Source organism: Cornus florida, unplaced genomic scaffold (genome assembly GCF_030987335.1).
Source record: "Cornus florida cultivar Cherokee Brave unplaced genomic scaffold, ASM3098733v1 CherokeeBrave_3.0.0_Hap2_Chr06, whole genome shotgun sequence".
Lineage (NCBI taxonomy): Eukaryota > Viridiplantae > Streptophyta > Magnoliopsida > Cornales > Cornaceae > Cornus > Cornus florida.
Genome location: NW_026775576.1, coordinates 100,827,486 through 100,842,546, shown reverse-complemented (window position 1 = coordinate 100,842,546; position 15,061 = coordinate 100,827,486). Strand labels below are relative to the sequence as shown.

General features: G+C 34.5%; 1 protein-coding gene across 8 annotated transcripts; it reads left to right on the top strand.

Moving 5' to 3' along the window:
• Positions 1–3,371: 3,371 nt before the first annotated feature.
• LOC132313370 (uncharacterized) lies at positions 3,372–15,060 on the top strand. 8 transcript variants are annotated; one of them, XM_059812101.1, is made up of 11 exons: positions 3,383–3,533; positions 5,251–5,426; positions 5,652–5,833; positions 5,961–6,536; positions 6,652–6,729; positions 8,332–8,656; positions 8,768–8,967; positions 10,085–10,161; positions 13,032–13,133; positions 14,379–14,565; positions 14,653–15,060. In XM_059812101.1, the coding sequence occupies exons 1-11, from the start codon at positions 3,424–3,426 to the stop codon at positions 14,740–14,742; spliced, it is 2,103 nt and encodes a 700-aa protein (XP_059668084.1). In that variant the 5' UTR covers positions 3,383–3,423; the 3' UTR covers positions 14,743–15,060. The 8 variants fall into 8 exon arrangements, with proteins under 8 accessions (XP_059668091.1, XP_059668085.1, XP_059668084.1 ...); XM_059812103.1 differs by having other exon boundaries at positions 3,448–3,559; XM_059812105.1 differs by having other exon boundaries at positions 3,469–3,569.
• Position 15,061: the final 1 nt, after the last annotated feature.

The window sequence follows — 15,061 nt, the reverse complement described above, 5'->3', positions numbered from 1 at the left end:
GAATTAAAAAAGTTTCTAAACTCAATTTTGTTTTACCATGTACAAATACCGTATACAAAAATATTTTATTCAGTTATATATGGGACCCAATTCAGTAAAAACTCAATTAACTTTTACTTTTTCTCTTCTGTTCGTCTTCTTCATGCTTCTGTTCTATTCTTCTTCCTTCATCCTCCTCTGATTTTTCACCAACACCAAATACCTTCATCCTCATGTGGGTAATGGAATTGACTAGATAAAATAATGGAATTGATTTCAATTGATTTTATGTTTCCTCCTATTCCCATAAATATATATATATACACGTTTTAAAGTGGAATTGATTTGTCTGATAAATGATGGTGACCACAAAAAACCCATGGTTTCTTCTTTGCATAGTTGGAAAGAGAGAGACAAACGAGAGAACCAGATTTGGGGAAGAAAGATAGGGAAGAGAGAACTGGGTTTAGATCGTTAAGGCAATGTTTGTCTTGGCATTATTTCCCTAATTTTTTTTTTATTTTTCATTTAACTGAAATATGATTTCCTTTTTTTAATTGGTGTGGCCCAATTTTGACCGCTAGATCAATTAGCGGTAATGATGTATACTCATCATGAGAGATGATTCTGGTTTGGTAATTAATGGATAATGATCTTGAATTTAAAGATGGTGATCAAAATTTGGGAGGAAATATGGGATAAAAACTTATTTATTGAAAAATAGATCTAAATACCAAAGGAAATTTTGTGTATATGCATTATATATCTCAATCTTTTGACAAATTAAAATTTTGTTTAATTACATTAAAAAAAAATAAAAATAAATTTTGTGCAATCATTCTATTTACAACACAACATATTTAGAATTACAACAAATTTACCTATCCATTATGCATCTCAAAACATATTTGAGATGCATAATCGATAAGTAAATTTAGAATTTTAGATTACAATAAATAAGAATCACAAATTCTTACAACATGTATCATGTATGAATTGAATATTGTATCATAATATTTTCATAATACATATCAAAAATAAATTTAGAATTTTAGATTACAATAAATAAGAATCACAAGTTGTTACAACATGTATCATGTATGAATTGAATATTATATCAGAATATTTTCATAACACATATAAAAAATATACTTCACAAAGTATCGTCTTCCTTTCAGTTGTTGATTAATAAAATTTGATTTTGAAAAAAAAAAAACTATTTTGCTAACAATGAGGTAAAATAGCAATTTTAAATCAAGATATGTATAGGTAAGTATTCATTATGTTTTAGACATTAATTTATATGATAAGTGAAACGTGTTACAAGTAATTTGTGATGCTAGATATAATTTACGTTTGAAACATGTTAAGCTTAAGTTGTGTAACATGTTTTCACTTTTGACAATGGGACAATCTTCCACTCATAAAAGAAAGTTGATGGATTTATTTTATCCCATTCTTTTTTATATTATTGTTGTATTATAAACTTCATAAATGATATATGTTACAATTAAGTTGAGATGTATCATATAATTAATTTTTGAAACATTATACTTTAAAGTTGTGATGTTTTCAAGATATGTTTGTTTAATATTACGTAGTTTAATGTTTGTTTAGCATGTTATTATTTTTTCACTTTTTTCTACTTATTTAAAAGCTATCATTACCAAAGGAAATTTTGTATATATGCATTATATATCTCAATCTTTGACAAATTAAAATTTTGTGTAATTACATTCTAAAAAAAACAAATTTTTGCTACTTGTTTAAAAGCTGTCATTACCAAAGGAAATTTTTGTGTATATGCATTATATTGTATCTCAATCTTTTGACAAATTAAAATTTTGTGTAATTACATTACCAAAAAAAATAAATTTGTGCAATCATTCTATATACAAAACAACATAGCCTCAAAACATTCACTCCCCCAAATCTTGCCTCAATTAGTTGGAATCAACAATTCAACCAAAAATATATATATATATATATACAAAAAATGAAAATTTCAAATCCACAAGCTACCCTCCCCCATATCTACAATATCAACATCAAACTACCGACCAAAAAAAAAAAAAAAAAAATCAAATCAAATCAAAGAATAGCATTCACAATCAACGCCGATTTCTATTCGGTAACCCAGAAACTTGATTCAAGTTTTTGTGACCAAATCACAAACTCTCTGCTGCAGTTTTAGTCCATTAACGAGCCTTCCAACATCGGTGAGCAGAACCAACCAAACCAATCCCAGCAACCTCCATTGTTTTTGGCCAAGCTTCATTCACATCATTAATGTTCGGCGAAGTTAATGATGGTGGTCCACGGCGAAGTTAATGATGGTGGTCCATTGTTTCCGGCCCAGCTCCATTGACTTCGATTTCAGAGGAAAAAACACCTGAACGAAGCTTAGTTATTTGCCAGATAGATAGACAGAGGGATAGACTATTTCAGAAGCTCCGGATTCTTCATGACTTCAATTTCAGAGGGAGAGAGAGCTAAATTTAAGAGGAAAATAATTATACAAAAGTTGAGGATAAACATTTTAGCTTTGGGGGGGAAATAAGAAATCAGTTTTGGAGAGAAATTTAAGATCGTATGTATACAGAAGTGTATAAAACTCTTGTACAGATACATAATTAGTATTATATACATAAGAAATAAATATTATATTTACCAAGGTGCCACATCACGAAGTTATTAAAGCAGCCACGTCAGCAATGGACACCCTCTAGTGAGAGGATGAATTTTTTCCCCAAATAATGGGCCAAAGTATGGAAACCAAAACAAGATCATTTTGACCTGATGCTTTTAAAGAATAATGTATTACAGTCAATTCAAATTTGGCATCACCTCTAATCTGGTATGATTCCTTCACGTATAAGATGTGAACTCCATCTATAAGAATTAAGTTTCAATGTCTGCCTTTATCTTTTTTGGGATAATATCTTTTAGAGTAATCAATAATTCGCCATGGATCGCATATAATTTTTCAGTTACTAAACCTATGGGAGTGCCAAAAAAATTAAAAAAATAAATGTCTCACTTTTTCATATCTAGCTATCTCACAATAATTGTGCCACCTCAAAAATTTGTGTTTAATATTTTACAGTATTCCAAATTTAGACTACTTATAAAAATAATTAAATATCAAATATTGACGCCTAAATAAATTTGATAATTTATTAACTATCGATATAATAAAAAATATTAAACCTAGCGTTAGTTTGCAAAATAAGACGTTAAATACCAGCCATGCCTTTACCACAACCAATAGTTTGTTTATTTTCCAAAAATGACACGAAGCCTAGAATCTTCTCTATCCTTCCACGTTTCCACCATTCCCCTCGAGCATTTTAACTTGATCCTCTCTATTACCAAACACGTTTTCTACTAATAGTCCTACTACTAGAGTGTACTGTGTACATTGCACACAAAACTACAAAGTTGATGCCCCACACTACACTGCGCCGGGGGTGCTGCTTTTCACCGCCTCTTGATTTCTATTACTGTCATCTGTTCCGTTCCGCGATTCATCTGACAGTTTCTTCCCCTCCAAGGTCATTTCATTGAACTTCCCACTCAGGTTAAAAACAGTAATCTCTCTCCCCCCCCACCCTCTCACTCTCTCTCTCTATATATAAAACATATAATGCATTTGTTCTTTCAAATCGGTAGGTTGTTTAGCAATGGACTCGTTCTTGCTCTGATAGTTGCGGTGATTTTAAATTTTTAGGGTTTTGTGCATTTGTCATTTGGATATCAAAATCAGATTGTGAGATACGCTTTTCCTGGTGTCTTACTTTACCTTTTTTTTTCCTTCGATTTGGCGGGTTGTTCAGCACGGTCTTCTGCTTTGATGTCCTGAAATGAGTTCTAATTTGATCATCGTCTACTTCTAGGGTTTATTCAATGTGTATTGAATTATGATTTTCAGTCTTGAAAGCTACTAAATACGCCTGGGAAACGCATTTGTTCTGTTTATATACATAAAGCATCAAAATATGTGTGTGGTTTTGGGTGAGATGATGCTTGTAGCAATCCCTTGTTCGCTGGCACTTTTTTTTTTCCCCTCCTGTACTTTCCCTTTTCTCCTTTCTGGTTTAATACTTTTTTATTTGCTTGCTAAGACATGTAACAATGAACTCAGATGAGAAAGAAATAATGAGATTGTTTTGTTTCACTTCAAAGAATAGAAGAGTAAATATATAGAGACTTGGAGGAAATAAGGGAAAGGATGTGGCTTACTGCTAACTTAGGCTTTTTTATGATGTCCTTTGACCTTGTTCTGATGCTGTTATTGGTACATGAGACGTTGCGGAAGATTGAATAAGATAACATTGGAAAGGTCTCGGTAGATGATGGGATTTGGCCGCATTAATATTTCCAAAAATTAACAACAATTGCTTCTAAATCTCCATTGATTGAAGTTCTGGTAATTATATGTACATTGGTTTGAGCACTTAAAAATCCTTTTGTTTACGGAAATATAATTTCTAATGTTTAGAGTCCAGAGAAGATCTGGTTTGTAGGACTTTGTAGTAATCAAAGTTAAGTTTAAAACAATGCTTGTGAAAGTGATTTGGAGCTATTGGTTTGCAATGTTGTCTCTGTTGATTTCTGTGACTGTTTGTTTTTATCAAATTATGAAATGTGGACTTTTTGTACATAATGGTTGTATCAATTGAGATGTAATATCTACTCTTCTATACATTATAATTACCAGTAGGCATTGTAGATGAATTCAATAAAAAGGGATGAAAAGGCAGAAGATTTAGGCATTTGTGATTATTATGGTAAAGATGTGCCTCTAGCAAATAGGATTTTCTTGAATTTGTCATGTTGAACTTCAAGTTCTCTTATTGAAATTAGTTATATGGTAAAATTGAATCACAACATTTCATACGCGGAGGCATACAATTTTTTCTTCCCCTGAAATAGTCAACTCAAATTCCACATTGCCTTTACAGCATTCCTAACAAGGAATTCTTTATCAGAACCTCATATTTGTTTGTTTATTTATTTTTGATGTTTGACAACATATAGAATAGGAAGTAATGCTCATGTTTTATATCTTAACATATCCTTGCACACCTTTTGAGACATTAATTGATAATTGTGTTAGTTTATCCATATATATTTTTTCCTTGGCGATAGTTTGTAGTATGCACATTTGCGAGCATCAGAAAATAGAGTGCAGTATGCACATTTGCGACTGTATTGCATCAGAATACTTCTTTTTTCAGTTCAGGATTATAACAGTTTCATCTTTTGCAGGATGGGGGCAGCGAGAAGAACACAGAACGTAATACCAAACAATAATGCACCTTCCTCTCCATCCCATGCAACCAGCCTTGCATCCACTAGAAATTTGAGCAAGATTCACCTTGGCGGTGTCATTTTTGGTTGCACTAACAGTACCAAAAAAGAATGTCTTTTCAAACAACTCTTTGGTCAGTTGACAATATTCAGTTAGCAACTTATACCTTCCATTTGCATACTAATCTTTTATTTTTAATGCTGTCAAAGCGTTTCTATGTAGGAATAATATGAGTTGTGCACATCATTCTATATTTTATGAGCTTAGGTTTCTTTTCAGCAGCATGATAAATGCTACTTTTGCTTTAGTTCCTATTTCTAGCTCCAGGACTCATGAATATGTTCCAAAAATATCACAGGCTTACCAGTTCATCACTTTTCATATGTAAAGAATATTGATCCAGGACTGCCGCTGTTTTTATTCAACTACAGTGATAGGAAACTTCATGGCATCTTTGAGGCTGCTAGCTCTGGTCAAATGAATATTAATTCATATGCCTGGGCTGCAGATGGTTCAGAAAGAACTCAATACCCTGCTCAGGTATAATATGAGTTTTTTCCCTTACATGGTTGAGTTGTTTATTGCTTTCTAATGTTATGTCTGATACATGCTGGGTTGTGATCAAGTGAATGCTTGGGCACTGATAATTTTCTGTTTATTCACTAAGGTTCAAATCCGCATGCGGCTACAGTGCCACCCACTTTCTGAAGACCAGTTTAAACCAGTAATTGTAGACAACTACTTCAAGCATAGCCATTTCTGGTTTGAGTTAGACCATGCTCAAACAAATAGGTTGTTGTGCTTACTATCAGCCTCAGCAGTTGCTCCGAGTACCTCTGCACCACAGAATACAACGAAGTGGAGGACTCTATTTCAAGCCCCACAATCACCTGATCGGAGAAATGAAAGTGAAAGCTTTAGGCTTCCATCTGAAGAGGTTTCTGGTTATTCCTATAATTCAAATGGGAGTTTGGGTTCTTCAGATGGCAACAACCAGCCATTGGAAGTTTGCTTAGAGAAGCAGGTGGTTGAGAAAGATGAGAAGGACCTTATATACATGAAACTAAAAGAACTGGCTCTTAATCGTGAAAGCTCTAATTCATCTTTAAGTATGACTGGTAGTTTGGAAGATACTGTTGCTGTAAATGACATGCACTTGGATCTTGAGGCACAGAAAATTTCACAAGAGAAGAATGAAGAAAGTCTTGTCAACTCATTTGATTATCCTTCCATCATATCTCAGGTACTTCATGATGGCAGTTCTGCACCTGCGCATAATTCGTATCACGGCCATTTCTGTTATATTTTGTTTTATTTACATATGTTATTTATTTTTATTTTTATATGTATATATGCAGTTGATTCAAGAAATGAAAGAATTGAAGGCTTTTAAAACAGAACAAGTTCAAAAGATGGCTTATTTAGAGCAGAAGCTGGTATATCTCGTCATGTCATTGATTTTAAATTTTGCAAGTCTCTGTAAAGTTTTTCTGCCATTACTCTAGTTGACAAATATTAAATCACAATTGCACAAAAATTTCTGTCACTTTTCCGGGCCTCTTTCCATGATTGGCGACATAAAAAAAAAGTGTACAAGAAGAAAATTTTGTGACTATTCAGAATTAGGTTGAGAAAGCTAGAGATGAAGGTTGTGGTGGCCATGGACAAACATTAATGTGGAACTGAAATAAAGATAAGTAGAGCAAGAGAAGATATACAAAGATGATTGGAAGAAAAGCAGTTAGTCAAAAGGTTGATCTTTTTTAAAGTGGATACAAATGGCTGAAAATGGCTTTAATTGGTTATCATAGTGGATGTAAATTTTTTAATCTCAAGTAAATGATAGAATCTTAAAGAAGAAATATTGTGGTACCTAGAAGTTTGGATGAGCAATAATAGTTACTATGGGATCAAAATATACATTTGTAGAAAAGGGTTATAAAGCTAACACCAAGACAGAAAACTTGAATTTTTGAAGATTTTTTGGCTTTATCTCATGTATGGTGCTATTGTTCTCTTCAATTTATGTGGATCTTTCATATTTATTTTCAGTTATTGCTACTGGCATAACTTGTTTGGAGCCTGTGGATGATATCAGTTGATTATTATGTTGTTGGAGATTGGGAAAACTCCTTGATATCTTTGCCTTGCAAATTGTTTTAGGATGAAAAATGCTAATATCAGTTTTGTTCTCGCTTTTAAGGCTTATGACTTGAGGTTCAGCTCAACACAAGTTGCAAGGCTCAAAACTAGGTTTAAAAAAAAATATAATGAGGCTTAAGCAACAGAAGTATCTTTAACATGCTTTGGTCCTTGAAACTTGTCTTATATCCGAGCCTTTGAGATTTACATGACAAACAAAGGGCACTTTTATCACAAACTTGAGACTTGGATACATACTCCCTCTCTTCTATTCTTAATTTTTCTACTGTATGCCAATCAATGATTCTAAGACCAAAAAAAATAAAAAAATAAAAAAAAAATCACTGGAATCATAAGTTTTTGGAATTTTATGCAACTGGGTTTAAAACTAAGGTTATTATATATTTTCTTGTAATGGCTTGTTTGAATCCACATTCACGATGATTATCTGATAGTAGGTTTGTACCGCTGTAAGTTTATCACCCCAAAATTTTTTTAGCTTCACGCTGATAACTTATTTGTCAAACTTGCATTGGTTGTTGAAATAGCCAATGAAACCAACCATACAAAAATAAGTGTGATCCTTAAAGTTTTGGACTTCAATTTAGTGCCATAACTTGGGTTTATTTTTTTGTAACTTATTGTCGTTCTTCATTTGATACAATTTATTGTCCTTTAATTTCTAATTTCTAACTGCCTCACAATAATTCAAAATTATGGTACTTTTGCCCTAGGCTATGTGCTATTATTTGCTTCATACAAGGACAAAGGTTTTGACCCTGTTTTTGCCTTGTAAAACTATGTATGCTATGTTCCTATGTTGTGGTTAAGTGCTGCAAATCTATTGCATGCCTCCAGTTATGTTTTAGATGAAACCTCTTGCGCTGGCATTGCAGGATTACTCAGAAATACAAATTCGACAGCTAAAAGATCGATGTATGATGTTGGAATCTACATCAAATCCTTCCATAGAATTTGTTAATGAGACGGTGATGGAGTCTTTTAATGAGCTTAATCTGGATCTTGATGAATGGATATTTCTTGTGGGGGGATATGATGGTGTATCATGGTTATCAGCACTGAATTCCTTCTCACCATCACATGATGTGATAAAATCTTTTAAGTCAATGAATTCGCTTCGTTGTTATGCCTCAGTTGCAAAGCTGAATGGTGAGCTTTATGTATTTGGTGGTGGAAATGGATCTTCGTGGTATGACACAGGTATTAGAATGTACCTCTCTTCTCTCTCCTTCCCCCCCCCCCCCCCCCCCCCCAACACACACACACACTTAAATATTTTTTCACTGACCTTGCTATTGTCTTTCTATGAAGTCGAATCATATAACCCAGCTAATAATCAGTGGTCTTGCCGACCTTCGTTAAAAGACAAAAAGGGAAGCTTAGCTGGTGCTACTCTAAATAACAAAATTTTTGCACTTGGTGGTGGAAATGGGATTGAATGCTTTTCAGATGTTGAAATGTTTGATATAGATGTTGGGCGTTGGATCTCTACACAGTCAATGCTACAAAAGGTAATGCCTATAATTTCTTATGGTGCATCATTTAGGTGAGTTAATGTATCCACTTCTCAAAATTTAGTCTAATCGTAAAGGACAAAATTTCAAATTAACTATATGGAAATAGTCGGCCATGGATTTGAAGAATTTTCTGCCTGAGTTCCTGTAGAAAATAAAGGCTTCACATGGCCACTGTGACTTCTTGCTTGCTTTACTTACTAGAAGTCAATCCATGCTTGAGAATGCTTGCTTTTAAATCAATTTTATTTAGCGAATGTCATAACCCTTATGTCATATTGAGTGGTATCATTTTAATTCAAATTTGGTTTATGGACATTCTCATTAACCAAATTTTGGGCAATATTGTAACAGATGATGGTAGGAAACAGAAAAACTGTAATACTGTTGGTTCATGGCCCCTTCGATGTTGTGGCCTGAATTTGGTTTTGGGTCGTGTTGTGACCATTTTCGACTGGATGACCCATTGTATTTTTTTGGACCCCTTTTTTTGCCTGCGATCGTGGACCCTGTCTTAGTACTCTCTTGTAACCCGATACATAAGGGCCTTTAGGGTTTGGAGTGGGATATTGAGAGACTGAAAATCGCAAAAAGGAGAGTGAGAGTCAAAGCTAGGGTTTGGGAGTTGAAACTTGTAATCTTCTGATTTTCACATAGTGAAACCTTTCGCCGGATCTTCACCGTGGATGTAGACACGACTTGTGTCGAACCACACTTTATTTTTGTCGTGTTTTGCGATTGTTTCTTGGGTTCGTTGCGTTTGTAGTAACAGCCCCAAATATTGGAATAAGTAATTACTCAAGGTATATAACTTCTAAGAAAATATGAAATTCATATAACTTTTAGTGCCACCACAAGCCCATGTTTTCAGGACTACCTTGACATGGCAATTAAAAAGCAATAATTGGAGGATTTAAAAACAGTAATCCCCAATAGTTTCCAGCCTTGCAACTTCTGTGCTCTTTTTCCCCTTGATTTGTATTTTATGAGTACTTCATTATTCTTTTTTAGTTCACGTTTATTAACCTGTATATACTTTCGGATGCCTTATTTTTGTATTCAGATTTCATGTTTGTACAATCTATAATATGTAGTCCTTTGGTATGCTTTACAGCGATTCGCTCTTGCTGCAGCGGAGCTCAATGGCGCACTGTATGCTGTTGGTGGATATGATGGAAAGGATTACTTGACGTAAGATATCAAGCCACTTTCTTTATTGTTCCTCTTGCTGAACTGTGCACATGCAGGGATGCAAACACATTCATGTATATTCATTAATATATCTTCAGATGGCTTGAGTTTTGAATATATAGGGGCTTGGTACCTGTTTTTCCTTGCCATAGTTATTAATAACAATGCATCATGACCGTGGGGTGATCTAATTATTTGTTGCTGGCTGCTCTACTCTTCTTTAAAGACTTACAGCCAAGAGTAATAATTATGCAGCATACTCGATGAATCATATTCTTTAACCCTATTGAATATTCAGTGTAATTCATAAGTTGACTGTTGATTACTTTCATTAAATACGTGTTATGCTTGATTCTAAATGTTTGCAATAATATAGTATATATTTAAAATGCACATGATTATAGCTTTTCATCATTGTTCTATGTAATGAAAGAACATATGTGCATTGATTTACCTGACCCTCTTGGTTGATCTGCCAAAATATCCATTTTTTAATTTTTTTATTAGCTTTCCATTGCATATCTTAAATCGTTTCAATTGTACATTGATTTAATGAATTCATATGCAAATTGGAAGGAGATTTGTACATTGATTTAGCTAATCCACTGAATTTAGATGCTAAGAAATTCTTTTATTTTGATCTTCACTATTGTGGGCTTCTCTATTACTATTTTTTTTGCATATCTTAAATCGTTTCAATTGTACATTGATTTAATGAATTCATATGCAAATTGGAAGGAGATTTGTACATTGATTTAGCTAATCCACTGAATTTAGATGCTAAGAAATTCTTTTATTTTGATCTTCACTATTGTGGGCTTCTCTATTACTATTTTTTTTCTTTCTATTTTTTTATTTAATATGTATTATTAATGCAAACATGACTTAGTTCAATGAGGGTCAAGCATTGCGCTTAGGCTGTAGGAGACCTTGTGATGGAGACCAGTGGCAGCAACGGATAAATGGTGTATAAAGGCGTGGAAAAGAGAATTCTAAGGCCCAGCCCAGACTTGGCATATGCTAGATGATGTGGGATCCACTTGGATCACACCTCTCATATTTGTGAATTACTTGCAATGAAAATTCATAAGGCATTTGTTCGTTCATTCACTGATTAAACAAAGATTAAACCCCGTTTTTTTATAGAAATTCTACTCATGACTCAGAACTTTCACACAGGTAGTCCATAAGACCAGAACACTTAACGTGACTTTTGGACTTGCATCGTAATGGAGGTAATCAATAAGGCTATTCCTTTCTCTTTGAGTTTATATCTATATTTCTACCATTAAACCTCATACTCAACCCTGATTGCCTGAATTATTAGTTAAGTTAAGCTGTTTGTGGCTCCTTAAAAGTCAGACATCACCTTGATGCTGGAGTGTGCCTTGAACCTTTAATAGCTATGGTGGGATAACTTTTGGCATTATATGCACAAAGTGGATACTCGCAGTGTTTGAACCCATTTTATCACACTTGAAACCCATGCTTTTACCACCGTACCTAAGTCAACAATTTTTCAAACTTTCTTGGCATGCCAATTGTATGACTTGAATCCAGAAGCTTTTATTGTTTGTATTCAGCTACGTTTATCGTTGAAAAGTGAAAAGCTTTATGTCATGCCTCACAGCATTTTGGAAGGTTATGCCATGCAGAAATCACATGGGTGCATGGCAAGTCCACTCTAGAGTCTTTTGGATTAGTATAGGGGACACTTCATAAATGTGGAAATATCTAAGGTATTTTGTAAGATTATGAGGAGTTGGGAATGTTATTCTTATTAGCATTGTCTGTCTGGTCCAAATCTGATTAGTTTTATAAAGTTTATCTTAGTGCGTAAGTCGCTAACTGAGTAGGTAGATACAATCCTACTAGGTTAGGTTATCTTGAGGAGGTGGAAATGTTCTTAGCACTCTCTGGTCCAAATCTGATTATTTTTGTAAAGTTTATTATAGTCATCCGCTGAGGAGGTAGATACATTCTAGTAGGTTAAGAAATCATTTGCATCCATGCAGGGTCCCTAGTACCAAGACCTGCAAATTGTAAAGATATGTTGGGTAATACATTTCACAGAATATATAATTGTGTCGTGTTTAGACAGATGGGGTTTGGGTTGTACATCCATATTTGTCACATGAATGGTTGTTTTGGATATTTTTTTGGAAACATATTATGATGACAAATCCATCAACTTGAACCAAGTTGAACGGAGTCATTAATGAAGTGGTTGATAACTCACAAATGGTGTAATCTTAGAAAGATCAAGAACAAAAAGTCAACCTATGTCTTCTATTGCTGTGAATATCTATTTTTTCTATGTTTTTCACCTTTCGAGGCTATGGAATATCACGTGAGTCCATTCCTCTAAGCTCTACTCTACATTCAAGAGAGCTCCAGAAAAAAAGGGGAAAGGAAAGATCATAGTTCCTACTCAGTGTTTAAAGGACACAAGCAATGAGTGGGAGACTTGGCAGAGATATCCAAGCCCAAAATCGGACCTGATTTAGGGATACCATTGCCCTATAATCTTTTATATTGATCTCAACCATTCCGCTCATCGGCCATTGCGTAGTGGAATAAAGGAATCAATATCTAGTCAACCGGTTTTCAATTTTATTATTACTGGTTCTACTTGTTTTAAACATGATGAAAGTTCTATTTGTTCTGAACTAATATAATATAATCTATATACACACACATATATATGCAGAGGGAGAGCCTTCTATAGAAACAAACAAGCCCTGCAATGGAGGCCTCTAGGATAAAAAATGATCGTCCCATTAGGCAGTCATTCTATTTTTTATAACACGAACAGTTCTCTCCATTAGCATCTTTCAAAATGGTTTCTGAAAATTTTCTACTTTCTTTAGGTCTGCTGAAAGATTTGACCCCAGAGAACATTCCTGGACCAGAATTGAGAGTATGAACACCAAGAGGGGCTGTCACTCATTGGCTGTTTTGAATGAAAAACTGTAAGTTCATTTATTTATTTGTTATTTGTTTCACTCTACTATCACTTTTTTTTTTTTTCCTTTTTCCCTGCTGGATGCAACAGCAAGGGCTACACAGCAGAAGTTTACACTTTACACTTGCCCAGAAATTTACCATGCCCATCGTGTTCTTCTATCACGACCTGAACTTTGTAAATTTCCCCAAGGAGCACGCGATACCACCTGAGCTTTAGACGAATGGTGGTTCACTCAGCTGTTTGGTTGTGCTCAATTAATCACCTTGCACATGGGTGTCCTTGAATTTTCTTAGATCGTCCACTATATTAGATTCAGAACTTTTTTTCATTTCATTTATATGTTTTTCAGAGTTTGAATTTATTACACGTTGAAACATCTAGCACACATCCTGCAAGGTTCCATCCATATTTCTGTTCTCTTTGGGTCTGTTTGGCATCCGTTTTGTGTTTCTGTTTTCATCCGGAACAGAAATAATGTTTTTGTTGTCAAGTGTGTTCAATAGTGATTGGAAGCTGTTTGAGAGTTTCTTTCTTTGTTTTTTTTTTTTTGAGCGGGAGGGGGGGCATTGTTCACCGCAACAGTGCGAAAAATTAGGAAACACCTATTTCTTGTTTCCGATTTGGGCCTCTTTTTGGTAACAAACATGGTACTATTCAAATTGCAACAAAAGTTACCAAACGCACCGCGCGCCGCGGTGTTTTGCTTCGCTACAATACACCACCCGCAGCACTAAACACGAAACAAAAGCGGTTGCCAAACAAGCCCTTGGTCTAAAATCTCAGAACTGTACTGTTTCCAGTTCTATTACTTCTTGTAGTAAAAATAAAAAAATATGGACTGTCATCTTTATTGCTGCCAAGTGGCCCAAAGAACACCCAAAATTAGAGAGGTAAATACTTATTCTTCAAATTAGAGAGGTGTTTTGCTTTGCTACAATACACCACCCGCAACACAAAACATGAAACAAAAGCGGTTGCCAAACAAGCCCTTGGTCTAAAATCTCAGAACTGTACTGTTTCCAGTTCTATTACTAAAAAAATCTGGACTGTCATCTTTATCGCTGCCAAGTGGCCCAAAGAACACCCAAAATTAGAGAGGTAAGTACTTATTCTTCAGATTGAGATCACAATAATGAGGAAAGGGGATATAGCCTATTGGGAATTCTATATTATCATGGATTAGAAATTTATAGATAAATTGTAAAAAGCATGTTTGTGATGAATATAAGATGGACAAATCCTTCTGCAGATACGTTATTGGTGGTTATGATGGAATGGAAATGATTCCAAGCATTGAAATATACGATCCTCGTCTAGGGTCATGGATGAATGGGGAGCCAATGAACCTATCCAGGGGGTATTCTGCTGCCACTGCTTTTAAGGAATCTATTTATGTAATTGGAGGGGTTAAAGCTGGCGAGAACATTGTAGACATAGTACGTCAAATTTTTCCATGGCTTTTTCTTTGAGATTTTGTGTGGCATCAGTCTTGTCAGCTAATTTGTACCTTGCTATTATGACAGGTTGAACGTTACGAGGAGGGCAAGGGTTGGCAAGTAACCAACCTAAAGGCCATTGGGAGAAGGAGCTTCTCCTCGGCTATTGTTTTATGATGGAAAGGGAAGCGCCATAATGAGAAGTTGCCTCATCTTCATAGATGCAGTGACACTAATCCCTACCTGGATCTAAAAATCTCCATTGGAGGACTCAACTCTAATCTTTCAGGAGGTTGTAATTTGGGATGCTTCCATGGATCTTTTTCACAACTCTTGAACAAACAACTTTCTTGGCATTACTCATCTGCAAAACATACTATAGATTTCTACACAATTACACTCGAGATCATCTGAATCTGAATCTTTGCACATGAATAAACCATTTTGTGAAGTAAAAACACACCTGATTTGATAGTGTAATTTGTTTTTCTCTTCC

Bases quoted from the DNA above. Each gene is read 5' to 3' on its own strand.
- LOC132313370 (XM_059812101.1), top strand. From the start codon at position 3,424: ATGCCCCACACTACACTGCGCCGGGGGTGCTGCTTTTCACCGCCTCTT. The intron at 6,730-8,331 runs GTATATCTCGTC...CTGGCATTGCAG, and splicing joins CTTATTTAGAGCAGAAGCTG to GATTACTCAGAAATACAAAT. The intron at 8,968-10,084 runs GTAATGCCTATA...TATGCTTTACAG, and splicing joins CACAGTCAATGCTACAAAAG to CGATTCGCTCTTGCTGCAGC.